We start from the raw sequence: 17,548 nt of genomic DNA on the forward strand, positions 1-17,548 counted from the left end.
GGATGAAAATTTCTCTGCATCTGTTTTGTTTTTTTTTGCTTTAAGATTTTTAAATGCCCTACTCAGATCAACAACTCCTGTCATAATTAGCTGTTTTTCTGGGAGAAGGAACAGAAAAAAAAAAGGAATGCTAGTCCCACAGCGCCCAGGAGATGCCAGTGACTTTATTGACAGGAGGAGGCCTGTCAGTAAATCTCAGAGTAAAGGTGTTGACTCATAAGAGGCAGCGCAAGATAAAAGTCTGTTGAATACAAGTTGAAGTCATTTGGACCGTTTCTCATGGAGCTTCTATACAGTCCTTGGAGGGCCGTGCATAAACAAATGAAGATAGCAGGTGCAAAGTGCAGCCATTTGAGAGCTTGAGAGTCAGTTCTGCTCTGCCTCGGTTCCCTGGATTTTGGCTCATCCCTCTGCTCAGCCCTCTCTTGCGATGTTAGGATTATTTTTCCTACCTGAACCACCTGCCAGGGCTGCTAAAAGGGGATTTTTAATTCATTAAATGGTTGAAATGTCTGACATACTTTACAACTGAAATGTTTTATAACTGTAATCTAGAAGTATGTATTGGCTGATAGCGTCTCTAGTCATTGTGCCTGGGTTCAAATTCTCCCTTCTATGTTTGCTTGCTGTGTGCCTCAGTTTCCTTATCTATAAATAAGGAGTAATAATAAAACATATCCTGCTATGCTGTTTGGAGGTTAAAATGGGATAACCCAGGATAAAGTGATTAGTATTTTGCCTGATATATAACAAATGAAAGAAAGAAAGGAAGGAAGGAAGGAAGGAAGGGAAGAAGGAAGGAAGGAAGGAAGGAAGGGAAGAAGGAAAGAAAGGAGGAAAGAAAAAAGCCAAATAGTAGCAGGCTTTCTATGAGTTTACTTCGGTGCTCATAATGTCAGAGCCATCAACAATACATTTATGAGCTTAATGAAATTTTATTTATACAATTTTAAGTAATTTTAAGACCTGTGTGGGAATAATGGTACAGAGTTATAATGCCAGAATCAGGGAGATGGAGTGAGGCAGGAGTACTGTATGCTCCAGTAGAGCCTGGGCTACATTGTGAGAACAAAGATAAATAAACCGATCAAATAAGAAGAAAGAATAGATGTCCTGTTTCAGATAAGGTTTCCCTTCTTCACGCAGAAGAAACTTTATTTTCTCATCTGTCTTATGCAGAGAATAATTTGGGGCAAAAGTAAATATGGCTATTATTATATAGCGTTATTATTAGATAGTGTTATTATATGGTATTATTATTTAGTGTTATAAATGATATCATTCTTTCCCATGAATCTTGGATCAGTTAAAGGGCTCCTTGGTTCTCTTTGCCAACAACTTGAGGTTTCCTGTGTGAGCACAAGGAGGCAGGCATTCTCCTCTGGCACTGCCCTGTGAAAAGCGTCTGGCCTGGCCCTTTTGTTTGTAAGGGTGAAAGTGTGAGATAACCCAGAAGAGAAACTCAAAACCAATGACAACTCTTAAACCATTGGGAACCTCCACCACACACAAACATGGAAGTTAATTATGATCACTTACATCTTGGCCTGATCTTTGCTGTAATCTATGAGCATGTCCAATTATAGACACTAAGTTAGCCTTCTAATTAGTCTTAAAGGTTCAATGATTTGATACCCATCCTATGGTGAATCCTCACTTCCCAGGGGAGCTGTACAAGAAAGGCTATTTCAATATGATTTAACCTTTTGCAACTCTGCATAGCATTTGCAAAGCTGGACAAGTGAGAAAAGCAAAGCACTCAAGAATGCTTCCTGGTCAACCTCTCTGAGGTCAAGGCTAATGAAAATTAGTTTGAAACAGTTACACCTGCCTTAGGGCTTAAATGCTGTCCTTTTAAATGGTGTCGGGGAGGGGGGATTGGTTATAATAAAGGACTACTGAGCATATTCATTAGGCCATGAGATACAGGACATTCTGTTTTGGCTTCTTATCATTTATAAGAAAAACAGAAATTAGTCTTTATTTCCACTTGCTAACTCAGAACTGGCTGTCAGGACGGTCTGATGGCAGCAATTTATTAAACTACCGAACTGCTCAGCCGGCAGTGCGCTGTGAAGAGCCCAACAACTGGCTCCCAGAAGGCAAATAAACAAGTACACCCTCAGGTGTAGATTTTGCATGTTTCCATGGTGGAAACACCTCCGTGGCCAGTTTCAAGCCTCTTGTGTGACACCACTAAACATGAAGTGGAGAACAGCTACGCAACAGAAAACAACTACGTAGCATTTCCACCAGAGTTGCGGCAACACCAAACATCACCTAAAGGGCATAGTTAATTGTGAAATTATTTTGAAGTGGTGTGTCTTACATAATTACCTACTAGATGAAATTTGCTTAATTACCATTTCATAGCGGATTCGACTTTGACAATGACAATACCTGTGAACAGTCAGGCAGAATGCCTGAAAATCTGACAGTCAGCCTTCAGGAGACAGTAAGGGACCGGCACCACATTCACTTGAGGCTTGACAAGCTTTGGGGAGCTTGTCGTCTTTCAGTAGGGAACCAAGCCATGGACAGAACTCCAGACAGGGAATTAGGGGGTGAGATGTGAGCAGGAAAGTTGAGTCCAGGCTGGGAAAGGCAATCCTCTGAGCTCATGCTGTCTGTGTATTGCCTCCCGGTAGTTGCCCCTCCAGAGGACTTGCGAGTGGCTGGTATCAGCGACAGGTCCATTGAGCTGGAATGGGACGGGCCGATGGCAGTGACGGAATATGTGATCTCTTACCAGCCGACGGCCCTGGGGGGCCTTCAGCTCCAGCAGCGGGTGCCTGGAGATTGGAGTGGTGTCACCATCACGGAGCTGGAGCCAGGTCTCACCTACAACATCAGCGTCTACGCTGTCATTAGCAACATCCTCAGCCTTCCCATCACTGCCAAGGTGGCCACTCGTACGTACCATTTCCCCCTCCTGCTTCATTTTTATTTTCTCCTACATAAGATCATGGGCATTCACGATAGTCGTGTCTTTTCTTAATTCTCTAGGGATGCCTGCAATAGTTTTCTCTTGGGGGAAAGGGCTTCAGAGGTGACCCATTTTAAAAAGGGTCCACCGTGAAACAGGCGTTTCTTATTACAAGAGCTTCCAAATTCAGGCAACATCCATGAATTCTAGAACAAACAATATTCTAATTATTGAACACTGATTTGTTACAAGCTGGACTCTGCTAGAAGTCAAGGAAAGTGTGGGATGTATACAGACTTTGAATCTAGTTAGGGATTCAAAACTAGGAGCTTTGAAGGATAATAAGCAAGGGCTAAATGTTAGAGGTGGTGAGTGCTAAGCAGAGTGAGGGGAAACAACAATAACAACAACATTGTTTTAAGCCACAGCTGATGAAATCTATTTCTAGTAGGGAAGTGGCATAATTTCTTTATGACCTTTTACTTTAGCAAAATATCCTAATAGTCATGTTAGTAATTCAAGTTGAGGTTCCAAAATATAATTTAGAAAACCACAATGGAGAAAGTGAGAGTGAAGATGTAGACACAAAGCAAGCGGAACTGTCTCCATGATTCATGGAGAATTTCTGGAAAGTTTTTATTGTTTCTTTATCACAAGGGGGCCCTCCTCTAGATCCTTATCTATGTCCTGTATATGCTTAGCTCATCAAAGACATATAAGAGATGCCGGGCATAGTGGTACATGTCTTTATTTCCAGCACTGAGGAGGCAGAGGCAGTAAGTAGATCTCTGTGTGATCCAGGCCAGCCTGGTCTACAAAGTGAGAGCTAAGGACAGCCATGAAAACCCTGTCTCCAAAAAATAAAAATTAAAACAAAAAAATAAAGAAAAGAAAAGAAAAATGAGATAACTTACTAAGTGTTAATGTTGAATCTGCCCAAAAAGAGCAAGGAGAAAGGAAATGCTATTTCTTTTCTTTGTATACTTCTGAATTATTACATTGTTAAAACGAGTCTGTATTACTTTCAGCTTTCGGAAACTAAGGTGAGCAGCTCTGGTGAAAGAAACGTCCAGTAGCTGGGCAACTTGCTGCCCCAGATATAGCACAGAACCTTTACCACAGATGCTTGTACACCTCATAGAGATGTCGATGAAAGGGACTGTGCCTAACTAGATTCTACAAAGAGAAAATCTGAAGGATGAGGGCTGAAAGGTACAGCCTAGCAGTAACAAGAGACTAGAACAAGGAGTGTGACCATGGAAACAGAGACCCTCAGAATTCAGAAAGCCTTTTGGGGTCTGGAAAGAGAACTTATGACCAGATAGGGAAGGAGAGCTTTGAGCCCATTTTATATAGTCTCACATGACAAATGGCATTTGGATAACAAATGCCAGGAAAATTCAGGAAAAGGAAATGTCAAGTTAAAAGAGTCTCAAGGACCTCAATGAGGTCAAAGACTGAAAGATGCAGAGATAGGGAGGGACACAGACTTAAGAAGTCACCTTGCCCCACTTGTGGGTGACTGAAGTCTCATGATAATGTTGGACTCCTCCAGGAATGCTGAGTGTGTTAATCTGCCTATAATTATCACTGTTTATATCTGACCCTTAAACAAAAATCTGTTCCCTGCGAACTAGCTTTAAATACGTGCAGTGATTGTGTGGAGGCAGGTCACCATCTGCTGCCTTTCCCACTGAGCTGGGGGATGAGTCACCCCATGGAGTGCCTGGCTCCTCTTCGATCCACACCCGTGTCTTGATGTGGTTTCCAAATCCAATGGCAATTTACTGTGCCAAATCTGGCCATCAGCAGCCTAGGTAACAAAGACAAAGTCACGTAAACTCCCCTAGCTTTCTTTCAAGTGGCTTTCGGATCAGCCCTGCCTTCCCACCAAGGAAGCTTCTCTACAAGAATCTCTCCTCTTCTCGTGAGAATAGCCTGAGAGGCCACGCTAACACAGGAGCAGGCTTCCTAGAGAACTGTGGAAAGTCACACTGTCATATTTCAGGGCCGGTGACTGGAATGGCATCAGGACAGGCATACGTCCACCTCACCAAACCTGTGTATATGTGTTTGTGTGTCTGCGGGGGGAAAGGGATGGAGAGAAAGAGAGAGGATGGGGGTTAACATCAAAGCAAAACTAGATAAGCGGGGTAAGGGTGAGCAAGAGAACAAAGGAGGGAATTTAGTGTGGATTGTACAGGCGCAGCACTCGGTATGTGCCTGTGCTTCCTTTGTATACATAAAAGTAGCAAATCCAGACCCTCCAAGGCGCAGGGGTTTCAGTCTCTACATTCAGCGCACCTCAGATACTCAAGAAAAATATCCAGTTTTACTCTAAAGCTGGCTTATCCCACGTCTCCAGTCAGCCTTCTCCGTGCCTCCCTTTTCCTGGGTGTAAAATAAGAACATGGGTATCAGAGACTATCTGACCTCCCAGGAATCTTGCATGGCATCTACACGTAGCATTTCAGTCCTCTGAGAAAGCATTTTTGTTCAGTGCCAGGTTATACCACATGAAGAAAGAAAAGAAAACATGATTTAAAAAAAAAAATTAACATTAACATTTTCTATTATAGACTAGAAAGGACAAAACTAACGATTACATTTGTTAAGTTTGCTCATGTATTCACCCACACTGAGCACCAGGGCCACATGACAGTGTGCTGGCCCTGCCGCCGAGGCTCTCTCTGCAGCAGGATTGGGATTGCCCACTACACCTCTCCTCACCCAGGACACCAAGGGAGGTCACAAGACAAAGAACCAGGAGGCGATCTCTGCCCCTGCCAGGGATGGCCATGACATTGCCACCCACATTGCTGTGTTCCAGATCTCTCCACTCCTCAAGGGCTACAGTTCAAGACGATCACAGAGACCACCGTGGAGGTGCAGTGGGAGCCCTTCTCTTTCTCCTTCGATGGATGGGAGATCAGCTTCATTCCAAAGGTAACACTCAACTGTCAGCTCACACAAGCCTGATTTGGTAGATTCCTATCCTCAACCTAGATTTAGGGACAGCAAGGAAGGTACTATCCAGTGTAACCGCCAAAGCTACCTAAGACAGTCGTGAGAGTCTGGGCTATAGGACACTGTTCTCACCCAGGCCAACAGGACTGTCTAACAAATACAACCTGAGCTCAGCGTCAGGCCTTGGGTGATGGGGCATGTAGGGAGCAGTGCCAAGATCCAGCTGTCTGCTGAGGGAGCACCAGGGTTTGGAGAGCTGGGCTTTAAGTGACCCTGAAAAAAAACCAAGACTTCAAAAGGTCAAGTCCTCCTCTTAGCACAAAAGAACAGCCAAATGGAACAAGTCACACAGTTGACCCACAGATAAGTGCGGAGAAAGTTAGCTTGGGGGCCTCAGCCTGTGAAGGTTAGAGATGTAAAACAGTCTTCATCTGTCCTGAATTAGTCAAAATGAATTTGTAATCCATTAAGCAAGTTAAAAGTATCCTAAGAGTCTTCTCTGGTCTTTAAAGTTCTGTTTTATTTTATGAGTCCCAGGACTATGTTGCAAGTGGCCAGAGCTGTTCCAGCATTTGTTGGCTGAGCTCATATTCTTCCTAAGCATCACTCATGGATATGGAGTTCAATGCACTCCTTTCCTCTGTCTTCATCCTTCACCATCAAAAAGCATTTTTTGAGTCATTCATCAGACTTAATGACAACTGACATATTTTTGGCTAACAAGACTGTGTGGATTTACTGTTCTTTTACTCCAAAATTCCTGCAGCCATGACTGTTGTAGCTACAAAAGATCTTCAAGCAAATGGAATATGAGCCTTCATTTTAGATTTAGCTTTGTTTAGTCTGTGGAGATCAAGACTCAGAGATCTTAAGTGACATCATCTGCCAGGCTTAAGACAAAAACCCCAAGTCTCAGGCTCTATACCGGAGCTCTCACACTCTTATGTAGATATAGTCATGTCACAGCAGCTAAATACACCTAAACAGATGTTCTACACAAATCTGTTAGGATATGTCTTATCTGAGTTAAATGGCCAATAAAGAATTACAGGCAACTGGGTTTATAACAAGGCAGGAAGAATCATGTCATCCTGCTGCTCAGGCAGGAAAAAAACTGTCAAGTTCTCTTGCTGTACATATAATATATAAAACTTTGAATGAGAGGCAAGCTAGTCAGGGCAAGCCAAGATCAAATACATGGCTGCATGGAATAGATGCTGTAATGTATAGGCTGAAGCCACAGGGAGAGGACATTTATCATATTGATTTATAAGATCATGGCTATAAGTTATATATGGAGCACCCAGGTGACATAAATAGAGACCAAGGAACACAAAAGAATGGCAGGGTTACAAAAAGGCCCTCTTTCTCTGCTGTTTCCAAAGCATACAGTAGAACATTTGTATGTAGGTAGATGGATAGGTGATAAACAGAATAATGGAGGTAGATAGATAGATGGATAGATAGATATTCATATGTGCATAAATACATACATACAGATGACAGATAAATTAAAATTGATAATAAATTATGAATCCAACATCATCAAATTGTTTTTTCACATTTCCTTTTCTATACACCCATCTCCTTTCTTTCTTCTTCTTATTTCTATTTTTTTCTTTGTTTCTTTTCTTTTTCTGTATACTTTATGGTGTGAGTGAAGGGAAAACATGACAATGACAGATTGGCAACCAGGGTAGCACCATGAGAAAAAAAGTGGAGTGAGACAATAGTTCTAGGTTTTAAAACAAATCTGGTAAAGTCTCAGATTGAACTATTACATATATATATATATATATATATATATATATATATATACATACATACATGTTTATGCACATACAAACAAGCACATCATTATAAACAGCTAAGAACATACTCATCATATTAGGTGCCAAAAAATCCAATGGGCACTGAATGTGACCATAGAACATTAAATCTGTGACAAAATCAATCTGCATCACTGCATGACCAGTTTTTATTGGCAAACGCAGAAAATTCAGGACAAGCCAAAGAAATGTTCTTGATAACTGGTTCTTGACAACTGAGGCTGTTGGGCATGATCCTGGCCCCAAATGCTTGGCTGATAATGCCTAGGGAACAGAAGTAGTCTGCTTTTTAATTTCCAGTATGCACAATTCGCATCATGCCCCTTTATCTTTCTCACCATATTTCCTTCCAAGTGACCCTGATTTATCTATCCTGCCTCACTCTCCAGAACAACGAAGGAGGGGTGATTGCTCAGCTTCCCAGCGATGTAACCTCCTTTAACCAGACAGGGCTGAAACCTGGGGAGGAGTACATTGTGAATGTTGTGGCTCTAAAGGAACAGGCCCGGAGCCCCCCTACCTCTGCTAGTGTCTCTACTGGTAAGTACCCCCAACTCTTCTCACGGATGCTTAGAGAACTGCCAGGAGTGGACTGCTGAAAAAAAAAAATTCTAAGATTTCTCAGAGAGCTGAGGAGATGTAGGAACATGGAAATGGACTTACTCTGCCCGATACTTAGTGGATCATACTCTTTAATGTTCATCCTTGCAAGCTTAGAAACCTGGGAAAGTATTCCATGGAGAAAACTCTCTATTAATAGTTCCAGTGTGTTGTTACTAATCTCACTCATTAAGAATCCTCATTCATCAACCGCCTATTGGCATAAACTTTGAAACCAGCAAGAGCCAACTCATTCTCACCCACTGTAAGTCTTGGAGAAATTTAACTAAACCTTTCCAAACCACAACACCTTCCTTCGCCATTGAATTGATATAAGGATTAAATCAAATAAAGTACACAATGTAATGAGCATTACATTGATGAGTGCTTAATATTTGGTGTACACATATATATCCAAAATATCTAGAAGTCGGAGCAGTAGAAGGCAGACTACATGAAACCAGTAGGCAGAGTTGAGTCGCTGGTCAAAGTGATGGCTCAAGTTGATTATTCTTTTCGTGCCCACGGTTTATCTCATTCAGCATCATTATACTTTCAAGATCAATTCATTAATCATGTTGTATTTTACTTTATTGTCCTCCTAGCTGACAAAGGATGTTCAACTTCAGTGCTGTAACTTAGCAACTGTGATACGCATGTGTGTGACTCTTGAGAGTCGCTCAAAGGTGATAAGTACCATCTGCTATGAGTTTTTTGCCTCTCATTTATTGATGGGGAAGCTGAGATATGGCACTTAAGCAACCTTCCCTGTCAGCAACAGAAAACAAGATAGGAGAATAGTAATACATTTTCTCTTTCAAAAATAGAAATTGATGCCCTACAGCTCAGTGTCCAAGTAGGTTCCCTAGTAATGGGAACAGGGACTGTCTCTGACATAGCTCTTTGATCACCTCCCCCTGAGGGGAGTGTAGTCTTACCAGGCCACAGAGGAAGACAATGCAGTCAGTCCTGATGAGACCTGATAGGCTAGGATCAGATGGAAAGGGAGGAGGACCTCCCCTATCAGTGGACTGGGGGAGGGGCATGGGAGGAGATGAGGGAGGGTGGAATTGGGAGGGGACAAGGAAGGGGGTTATAGCTGGGATACAAAGGGAATAAACTGTAATCAATAAAACAATAAATAAATTAAAAAAGACTGCCCTAGAAAGCCAGTCTTAAGTTCAGAACAAAAGGTTGACCTGGATAGAAAAGGGAAAAACAGCACTATGCAATAAAGCAATGTTTGTGGGTTAATGGTTCAAACTTAGATATATGAATTCAAACTAACAGCATCAGGTTCTGAGACATAGGCTCAGTGGAGAAAAATGTTGAACTTAAAAAAAAAACTATTATGGCATTAGCTTATGTTGCATTATTGCATCAGGCTTGTAGAGCCATGTCTCAAGGTCAGGGCTGGGGGAGATCTGCACCTCTAGTTACTCCTCTCCCAGACTGCCAGCCAGGGAAGTTCTGCTTTGATCTGTTTTCTATTTTGTACGTCCATTTATGATTTTTTTTTCTTTTTCTCCAAATTTATTTACTTATGTGCTGTTTTCTCTAACATATGAGTACTCTGTCTGCATGTACACCTGCATGCCAGAAGAGGGCATTAATCCCATATGTTTGCTGGGAATTGAACTCAAGACCTCTGAAGGAGCAGTCAGTGTTCTTAACTGCTGAGCCAGCTCAACAGCCCAGGTTTTTGTGTTTGTTTGTTTGTTTGTTTCAGGATTTGTTTGTTTGCTTGTTTGTTTCTTTCTTTCTTTCTTAAAAACAAAGTTTCACTATGGGGAGGAGGCTTGTGAAAGCACTGTTATAATCAAGTGGGCTTCAGAAGGCAAAACCATGGCTCTGGAGGACTGTCCAGAGTGCCACAGCACAAATCTGTGCCCCAACCTTATGCTGGATTGTGAAGACCAGAAATTTGCTAACATGCATAGCTTATTCACTTCTGGAGGCTGTTCCTATGACTGACATAAAGAAAGCATTAGCAGGTAAAAGGCTGGAAAGAAAAGATGGTTCAGAAGAGGAGAGAGATCATTCCAGTTGAGTAAATTACATCCAGAGTATTGAGGACACTTAAAGAAGCAATCCAACCCTGTCTCAGTCTTAAATCCAAACCAATTTTCAAAATAAAATGCGAAGTACTTTTTGAGAGTTCCTTAAAATGAAAATTAAAAGCTCCAGATTTAGAAAACTATGGGAAAGCTAGGCAGCTTTCAATTAAGAAGTCCTATCTAATGGCTTTGCATGATGTACTAAGTTATAAGAAGAATGTAAAAAGGAAGAGAAAGAAGATGCATTCCATTTTTTGAAGGGATTTGTATTTGTTTAGAAATTAGTGCTGCAACTGAAAGCAAGCTACCTCAGCCTTGATTGGAGCAGGACATAAAGACCAATTGACCAACAAAGAGCAGAATCTGAGGACAGCAGGGAAGATGGCTGGCTCCCATTCCTGTCTGCTGCTTTTAGGAAACAATCATTTGATTATTTCCTTCTGCTAAGGTCTGACCTACACCAACCCCCTCCTGTGAAGTTCTGAGTCCTCATCTGCACTCAGACTGGCTTTTTCCAGGCAGGCCATTTTATGAATGCAAATACAAGACCTCCTGCAGCTAACGCCCTCTGTGCTACATAATCACATTCTAATATAGCCAATCCATTCTGATTAGAGTTTTTGGATCTAAAGAGTTGAAGGACAAAAGCTTTATAAGGGTATCTGATTTTTCCCTGATGCCTTTTTTTTTTAATTTCTGCTCAAAAAGCTTCAGTTCGAAGAAATGTTCTCCCACCCCTGTTCTCCTGGATGAAGAGGCTCACCATTCACTTCATCCACTCAGCACTTACTGAGTGTCTACTATGTTTCACAGGTTGAACTTTAGCTAGGAGGGCATCTAGCCACCCTGTAATTAAGTTAAGTGGAATAACGAAGGTCTGAGTCACCCAAAGCTGCAGTGTGTGGCAAAGAAACCAAGTAAATGGTTTCTGTCTAAACACATGATTACCTCAAATATGAAAAATTAAACTTCATTTTTAACTCCAAACCAGGCAGCACCAAAATGATCTAGTGATTTTCATTTTAGTTGATACTAAGACAAAAGCCCGAATCTGCTTACTAGGAAACAGCAATGGGCTGAGAGTGGGGTGCATAGCAAACTTGAGGAAGCTGAGGTTAATCGGCTGTAGTTTTGGTGAAGGCATCCGTGCTAGAGACAGAGTAGAAAGCAGTCCAGTGTGTACTGATTTAAAAGCAAGTCTTGGGCCAAGAGTCCTGAGGAATCTATGGAAAGTTTCTTAAACTAACTGAAGCAAAAGAAAATTTACTGGAAGGATATAAATTGTTTCCTAGAAACCCAGGACCAGAAATATACCTGAGCCTTATAAAGGATTTGAACCATAAAATGGAAAATAACAGAAAACGAGTTACTCTTTGTATCTTTCCGCAAGCCCACATGCTCACTCATTTCTGCTTGGCTATATACCCATGTGTACCTCCCCCTCCCCCCTTCAGTTCTCCACTCCTCGCTACCTACATCGAATGCTCCCTATTTCTCAGACTCACCAAGCCAGACCTGGCTCTACACAAGCTCTCTCTAATGCCAGAGAACTTGGAGAACTCTTTGCATCCAATGTCCTCAGGCTCAGAAACATGCAGGCACGTGTTGGGGGCGGGGGGCATGTAAGACACACAGAAACAACTACAGAATGGAGCCCTTTTTATTCAGAGGGGCACATTTTCCTGAATGGCATGTTTCATGTCCACACATGCAAATGCCAGGCCAAGTAAAGCCAGATAGGAGTAACTTCTGAATACTCATGATGAGATCTTTGGCAACCAAGGTTGGGTCTCATTTATCCCCATTATCTCATAGAGCTTTCATCTGGGCTCACTGAAGGTAAGAGCTGGGCAAGAAGCACAGGCCAAAGGTTTCTTCTCTCCTTCTGTGCCATTACCTTTGAAAGAAATATGTCAGAGTCATTTAAGCTGGTCAGTGACCTTCCCCTGCCCAGAGTGGAGAATGCCAACACCTGAAACCTACAGGCAACGAATGGAGAAAGAGCCCAAGGTCCAGGAGAATGTTAGTGTCCATGGTAGCAACAAACGTGTGTGCAAGGAAGAGACTTGCTCTTTTATATTTCATATTCTCCACCTGTACAATGGGGTGAGAAAGCCCATCCCACTGAGCAAGCTAGCATAAGAAGGAAAAGGGTAAAACAAGCGCCAAAGAGAAGGCTTACTTCTGTATTAACACCATGTTCTGTCTCACGCAGTCATTGACGGGCCAACGCAGATCCTGGTTCGGGATGTCTCTGACACTGTAGCCTTCGTGGAGTGGACCCCACCTCGAGCCAAAGTCGATTTCATTCTCTTGAAATACGGCTTGGTGGGCGGGGAAGGCGGGAAGACTACCTTCCGGCTGCAGCCTCCCCTGAGCCAGTACTCGGTGCAAGCCCTTAGACCTGGCTCCCGCTATGAGGTGTCTATCAGCGCAGTCCGAGGAACCAACGAAAGTGATGCCACAAGCACCCAATTTACAACAGGTGAGACTGAGGTGGGAAAAAGGACCAGGGTTGGGAGGAAGCATGATGATGTCGTCATAGCCAGAGGACATTTAAAAAAAAAATGAGATGATGCATGCTGGGCAACCCTGTTAGTGCAGCAGCTACAAGAAGAAAGTTAGAGGTTTGGGGGACTCAAGTAAAGGGAGCTGGGTTCTCATCCTAACTCTGCTAGCCAGCTCCATGACTTAATATAACTTCCTTCCTTCTATGAGTCTCTAATTTCCAATTTCTGACATGATCCGTTTGTCCCAAAGACAGTTAAACAACCATGCTGTTGGCCTAAATGGTAAATCTGTGAGAGTTCAGAGAAGCTATCTATTTCTAAAGACACATTATTGCCATTTACTGGAAACAGTAGAAATTCTCTAAGCCTGAAGTATATTTGTTACCATGAATACTCCTCAGCCTTGTGCAAAGCTCAACCTGTACAGTCATCAGCAAACCTTCCAGCTGAGATCTCTGGGTCATTCTGCCCTTTATAACCTCCAGCAATAAGGCTAGTTGGTAGAAGATAAGCCACAGACATGGCCTTGAAAATGAAGCTGAGTCAGACTCATTATGTTTTTTTGGAGGGGGCTTGCAATGATGCCCCAAGAGAGCTTCATAAAGAGCTTCTTTGAATTGCTTTATCAACAATCAAAAAGGCCAGGCCTCAGGGTTCCTGATTCAGAGCCCTGAAGCCTGACCAGACAGTGTGTAAGAACGATAGGCTCCACTCAAGGAAACAAGGACCTGTGATCAGGTTAGAGACTGAGTTCCTATTAATCTAGGGTGCTGGACTTGGCCTCTCTTTCCTGGGGAGATTATGTGTCAAGGAAAGTTTTTGCCAGGTCCAAGGTATTCCAAGGATCAAAGAAAATTGATAGCATCTAGAAGATCTAAGAATCGTTGTCTTGTCCTGCCTAAGATGGAGTGAGGCAGAGGTTCCAAGACCATGTAATAACTAGCACACTTTTTCTATGTAGTTTTTGAATTATTGATGAATAAGGCAAATAGCAAGATATATTCACACACACACACACACACACACACACATACACACACACACACACACACACACACACACCCATATGACCTCAATTATAGCAGATAGCTTAGTGTTAAACAGCTAGAGAAATTTACAAATTGAATGGCTGGGGAAGGCATGGGCTAGCCTGCCTGTGGGGGAAGCCCTGGAGTACTACTGAGGTTAGGATTCAGGAACAGGCAGAGATTGGAGCCCTACTGCAGCCAGTCCCATGAGAGAGGGGAGTAGCCTGCCAGTGCCCAGGCTTTGCTGCACAACTCACCACTGAAGTAGCCCCATCTTCCCCAGCAAAAGACAACAGCCAAGAGTCTTATGAGGAGTTCCTCCTATAGAAGCAAGCAAGCATAGACACTGGTGAGCTTTCCTTTTAGAAACAAGTGTGGACTCTGGCAAGCTTCAGGAGGAAAGGTAGAGTCTGCCAGACAATCTTTAAGTTCTTTTCTCAAACACTGGTACCAGACTCCACTTCCTAGCTAGTGGGCTGTTTCAGTAAACACATCTTGAGATTCCCCAGAAGACTGAGTGTGCGTCTTAGAAAAAGCAATCAAATTATTCTCCTTTCTCTTCCTTTCTTCCCAACTAAGGCAAAAAATGTTCATGTAAAAGCATAAGGAAGGATGGTCCTGTAATACCCATTCTTGGTCTGAAAAGTCATCATCAACCTCCAATGCACGCACACACACACACCTCACAGACAACATGACTTGCTCAGGCTCCCGGTATCTGCTGTGGGCCACATGTTCTGCATTCTTCTTTTAATTTCAAGATAGTTTGTGCATTTGAAAATGGTTCCTTTGTGCTCTGCTCTGATAAGGAATTTGAAGAGGCAGGAAAAGAGAAGGGGGCTCTCAAGGAGCATTGATGAAAAGTGAAATTCTTGATGTTCAGGTCAGCAAGGTGGAGCAGCACTGGCTGGTGGCCCAGGAAAATTCCAATTGAGACGATTACATCCCGCCTCCTCCAAGAGAGCTCCCCTTGAGTCTCAGTTCACTGCAGCAGGATTCTCGGCTTGCCTAGTGGATTGGCAGCTGTTAGGTGGCTGCTTTTCCATGCAGCCTTCAGCCTGTGCCTCAGACCCTTAGGCTCCCAGAGGAAAGAGAGGAGTAGGGGTGGGAAGAGACAAATAGCTTTGCAGACAGATTCTCCAAGTCCAGAGTTGGCAGATGCCAGTTGAATGATGAAAGGCTATGCAGACCCTCACGGTAGGGCCCTCCGTCATTTCAGAATTCCGCTTAAATTCAAATTAAGCAAAGCGGTTTTCCAGGTGATGGCTTCGACACTAGGAGTGCACTAATTGCACTGGCAATTAAAACTGAGATTTGCTTCCTGCATGGAGAGTAGGATGTTAGTCTGGGTTTTGGAGCGGCCCTGAAAAGAAGAACCCTGGTGGAAGCATAGAGGCCAGGGATTAGAAGGAAGCCAGACAAGAAAACCAAGAGTCTCCTACCACTTCAGCAGCCTCGTGGAGACTCTGGGCACAGTTTCCCTACCATGGAGGACTTTGCTCTGAGCATCATTTTCTCAGCGCACTTAGGCACCAAAGCCTTTGATCTAAATAACTCACATCTGTACTTGGTGCTTCTTATGCATTTTAAAGATGCTAAAGCCATACACCCCGCCCCCCCCCACCCGTATGTTTGAACATGGCCTTATTTGGAAATAGGGTCCTTGCCTATAGGCAGATTGAGGTGAAGTCATTGGGATTGGCTCGAATTCAGCAACTGTGTCCTTATCAAAGGAGGAAACCAGGACAGAGACAGGCATGCACACAGGAACATGCTGTATGATGATGAAGGCAGAAACAGGCCAGGGGATACCCAAGATGACTAGAAAATCAGAAGGTGCTGAGAAACATGTCACAGACTCCCTCACAGCCCTCAGAAGAAAACCACCCTGCCAACATCTGCATCTCAAGCTTCTAGGCATTGCTTTTCTACCATGTTTAGCAGCCCCAGGTAACAAATACAAGCATCTAAGCCGGAGTTTTATTCCCCTCTGTCCTCCCCGGTGACCCCATTCTTGGATTCTCCAACAAGTTACTTTACAAGTTCAACCTGGAAGCCCTTGACACCTGAGCCAAGACGCCAAGTGACTTCTGCCTTTGTCACAGCTGTTCTTCTACCTGCAGCACCTCACCTCAGGCGATCTCAAAGCCCACAGCTAAAGTATTTAACAAGCCATTTCCAAAGGCTTGGAGGGAACAAACAAGACCGAGAAGTGGGTGGTACACATTCCGTTGCTTTCGATGAACTTTTTTAACATCCTCTGGGGCCACAGGCACTGTTTTAGGCACGTAGGCTATAGAGTAAACAGTTAAGAGTCCATTTCACATGAATGACATCTTAGTGTAGGGAGGACTGGGTGACCCCGTGGGGAAAAAAACATGAAAGATCATTTCAATCATGAGTTTTGAGACAGGGAGTAAAGTGAAATGGGTAAGACAGAAGGAAAGTTCCATTGGACTGAGTCTACCCCTCTGAGAAAATGGCATTCTAACAAAGAACAGTATGATCTAAGTCACGCAAGAGCTAGAGAAAATTCCAGGCAAATAGCAGCTGGTTCAAAGGCCCTGTAGTGCAAATTAGATTGATGTGTCTCAAGAATGAAAAAGAGTACAAGTGTTTAAAAAGGCCTGCTCACTCAATACCCAGTCAGACCCCCATTGTTGCAATTAAGGAGCATTTAGCAGAGAGCAACCGAAAGTTTTCAATAGAGAAAAATCTGATCTAATATTCTCGAGACTAGATAGTCTAGTACCAGTGTTCACAGACCCAAGTCCCTGCAGAAAGGCTCCATTAGCCATCTGTCTTTGCTGGCATGTTTCAGAGACCTGCTCAGTCCCCTCCTACACAGATGTCCTCCAGCTGTTCTTTCTAGACCCAGAAAGAGCATTGTTTCATCTCAGGCCAGTTCTGAGACTTACTGCTCAAGCCCTCATTCTAGGAATGAGTCCTATTATAATTATTGAGATTAGAGATACCTATTAATTTCAGATAAAACATTGTCCCCCTTCCCGTAGAGTACAGGGCCAACGACCATTAGATTACACTCTGTGCCCTTATAAAAAGAGGAAATCTCTAAGATAACATTTTCTGAGTATAGGCATAGGTCTCTACCTTAGCTCTGATTAATTGTCTTTACCTCTGCAATGGTTAATATTTATCAACTTGACAGAGTTTAGAACCGCCTAGAAGACACACTTCCAGGCACGTGTATGAAGGAGTTTCTAGACTGCGGTGGGACCCACCTTTAATGTGAGGAATACATTCTATGGGCTGGTGGTGTGGACTGCATCAAAGGGAGAAAGCAAAGTGAGCGTCAGCACCTGTCCTTCGTCTTTCTCTGCTTTCTGTTTGCGGATGTGTACAAAGTGACCAGCTGTCTCAGACTCCGTACCCAGGAACTGTGAGCCAGAGCAAAGCCTTCTTTCCTTAAGCTGCTTTTGCCAGGTGTTTATCACAGCAAAGAGGAAAGTAACTACCACAACGTTGACTCAGTCCAGGCCATAAACTCTTTGCCAGATCTTTCTTTCGGCATGAGATTTGCCTCACGTGTGTCTGCCCCGTGCTCCTCTGTCCATCCAACTCCCAGAGAAATAATGTACAATATAACAAGAATGAACAGTATCCAGTATGA

The 17,548-nt window shown here is 43.2% G+C and overlaps 1 protein-coding gene across 4 annotated transcripts in view; it reads left to right on the plus strand.

The window, feature by feature from the left end:
• Window positions 1-17,548, plus strand: part of Tnr (tenascin R) — a 400,956-nt gene that overhangs the window by 321,006 nt on the left and 62,402 nt on the right. For 3 of the 4 annotated variants that reach the window (XM_060364535.1, XM_060364537.1, XM_060364536.1), the window contains 4 exons: window positions 2,649-2,912; window positions 5,757-5,872; window positions 8,112-8,262; window positions 12,595-12,864. In XM_060364535.1, coding sequence (XP_060220518.1) covers window positions 2,649-2,912; window positions 5,757-5,872; window positions 8,112-8,262; window positions 12,595-12,864 — 801 coding nt within the window. The remainder of the gene's footprint in view (window positions 1-2,648; window positions 2,913-5,756; window positions 5,873-8,111; window positions 8,263-12,594; window positions 12,865-17,548) is intronic. The other variant, XM_021646973.2, reaches the window with a different exon arrangement.

Source organism: Meriones unguiculatus, chromosome 11, assembly GCF_030254825.1.
Source record: "Meriones unguiculatus strain TT.TT164.6M chromosome 11, Bangor_MerUng_6.1, whole genome shotgun sequence".
Taxonomy (NCBI): domain Eukaryota; kingdom Metazoa; phylum Chordata; class Mammalia; order Rodentia; family Muridae; genus Meriones; species Meriones unguiculatus.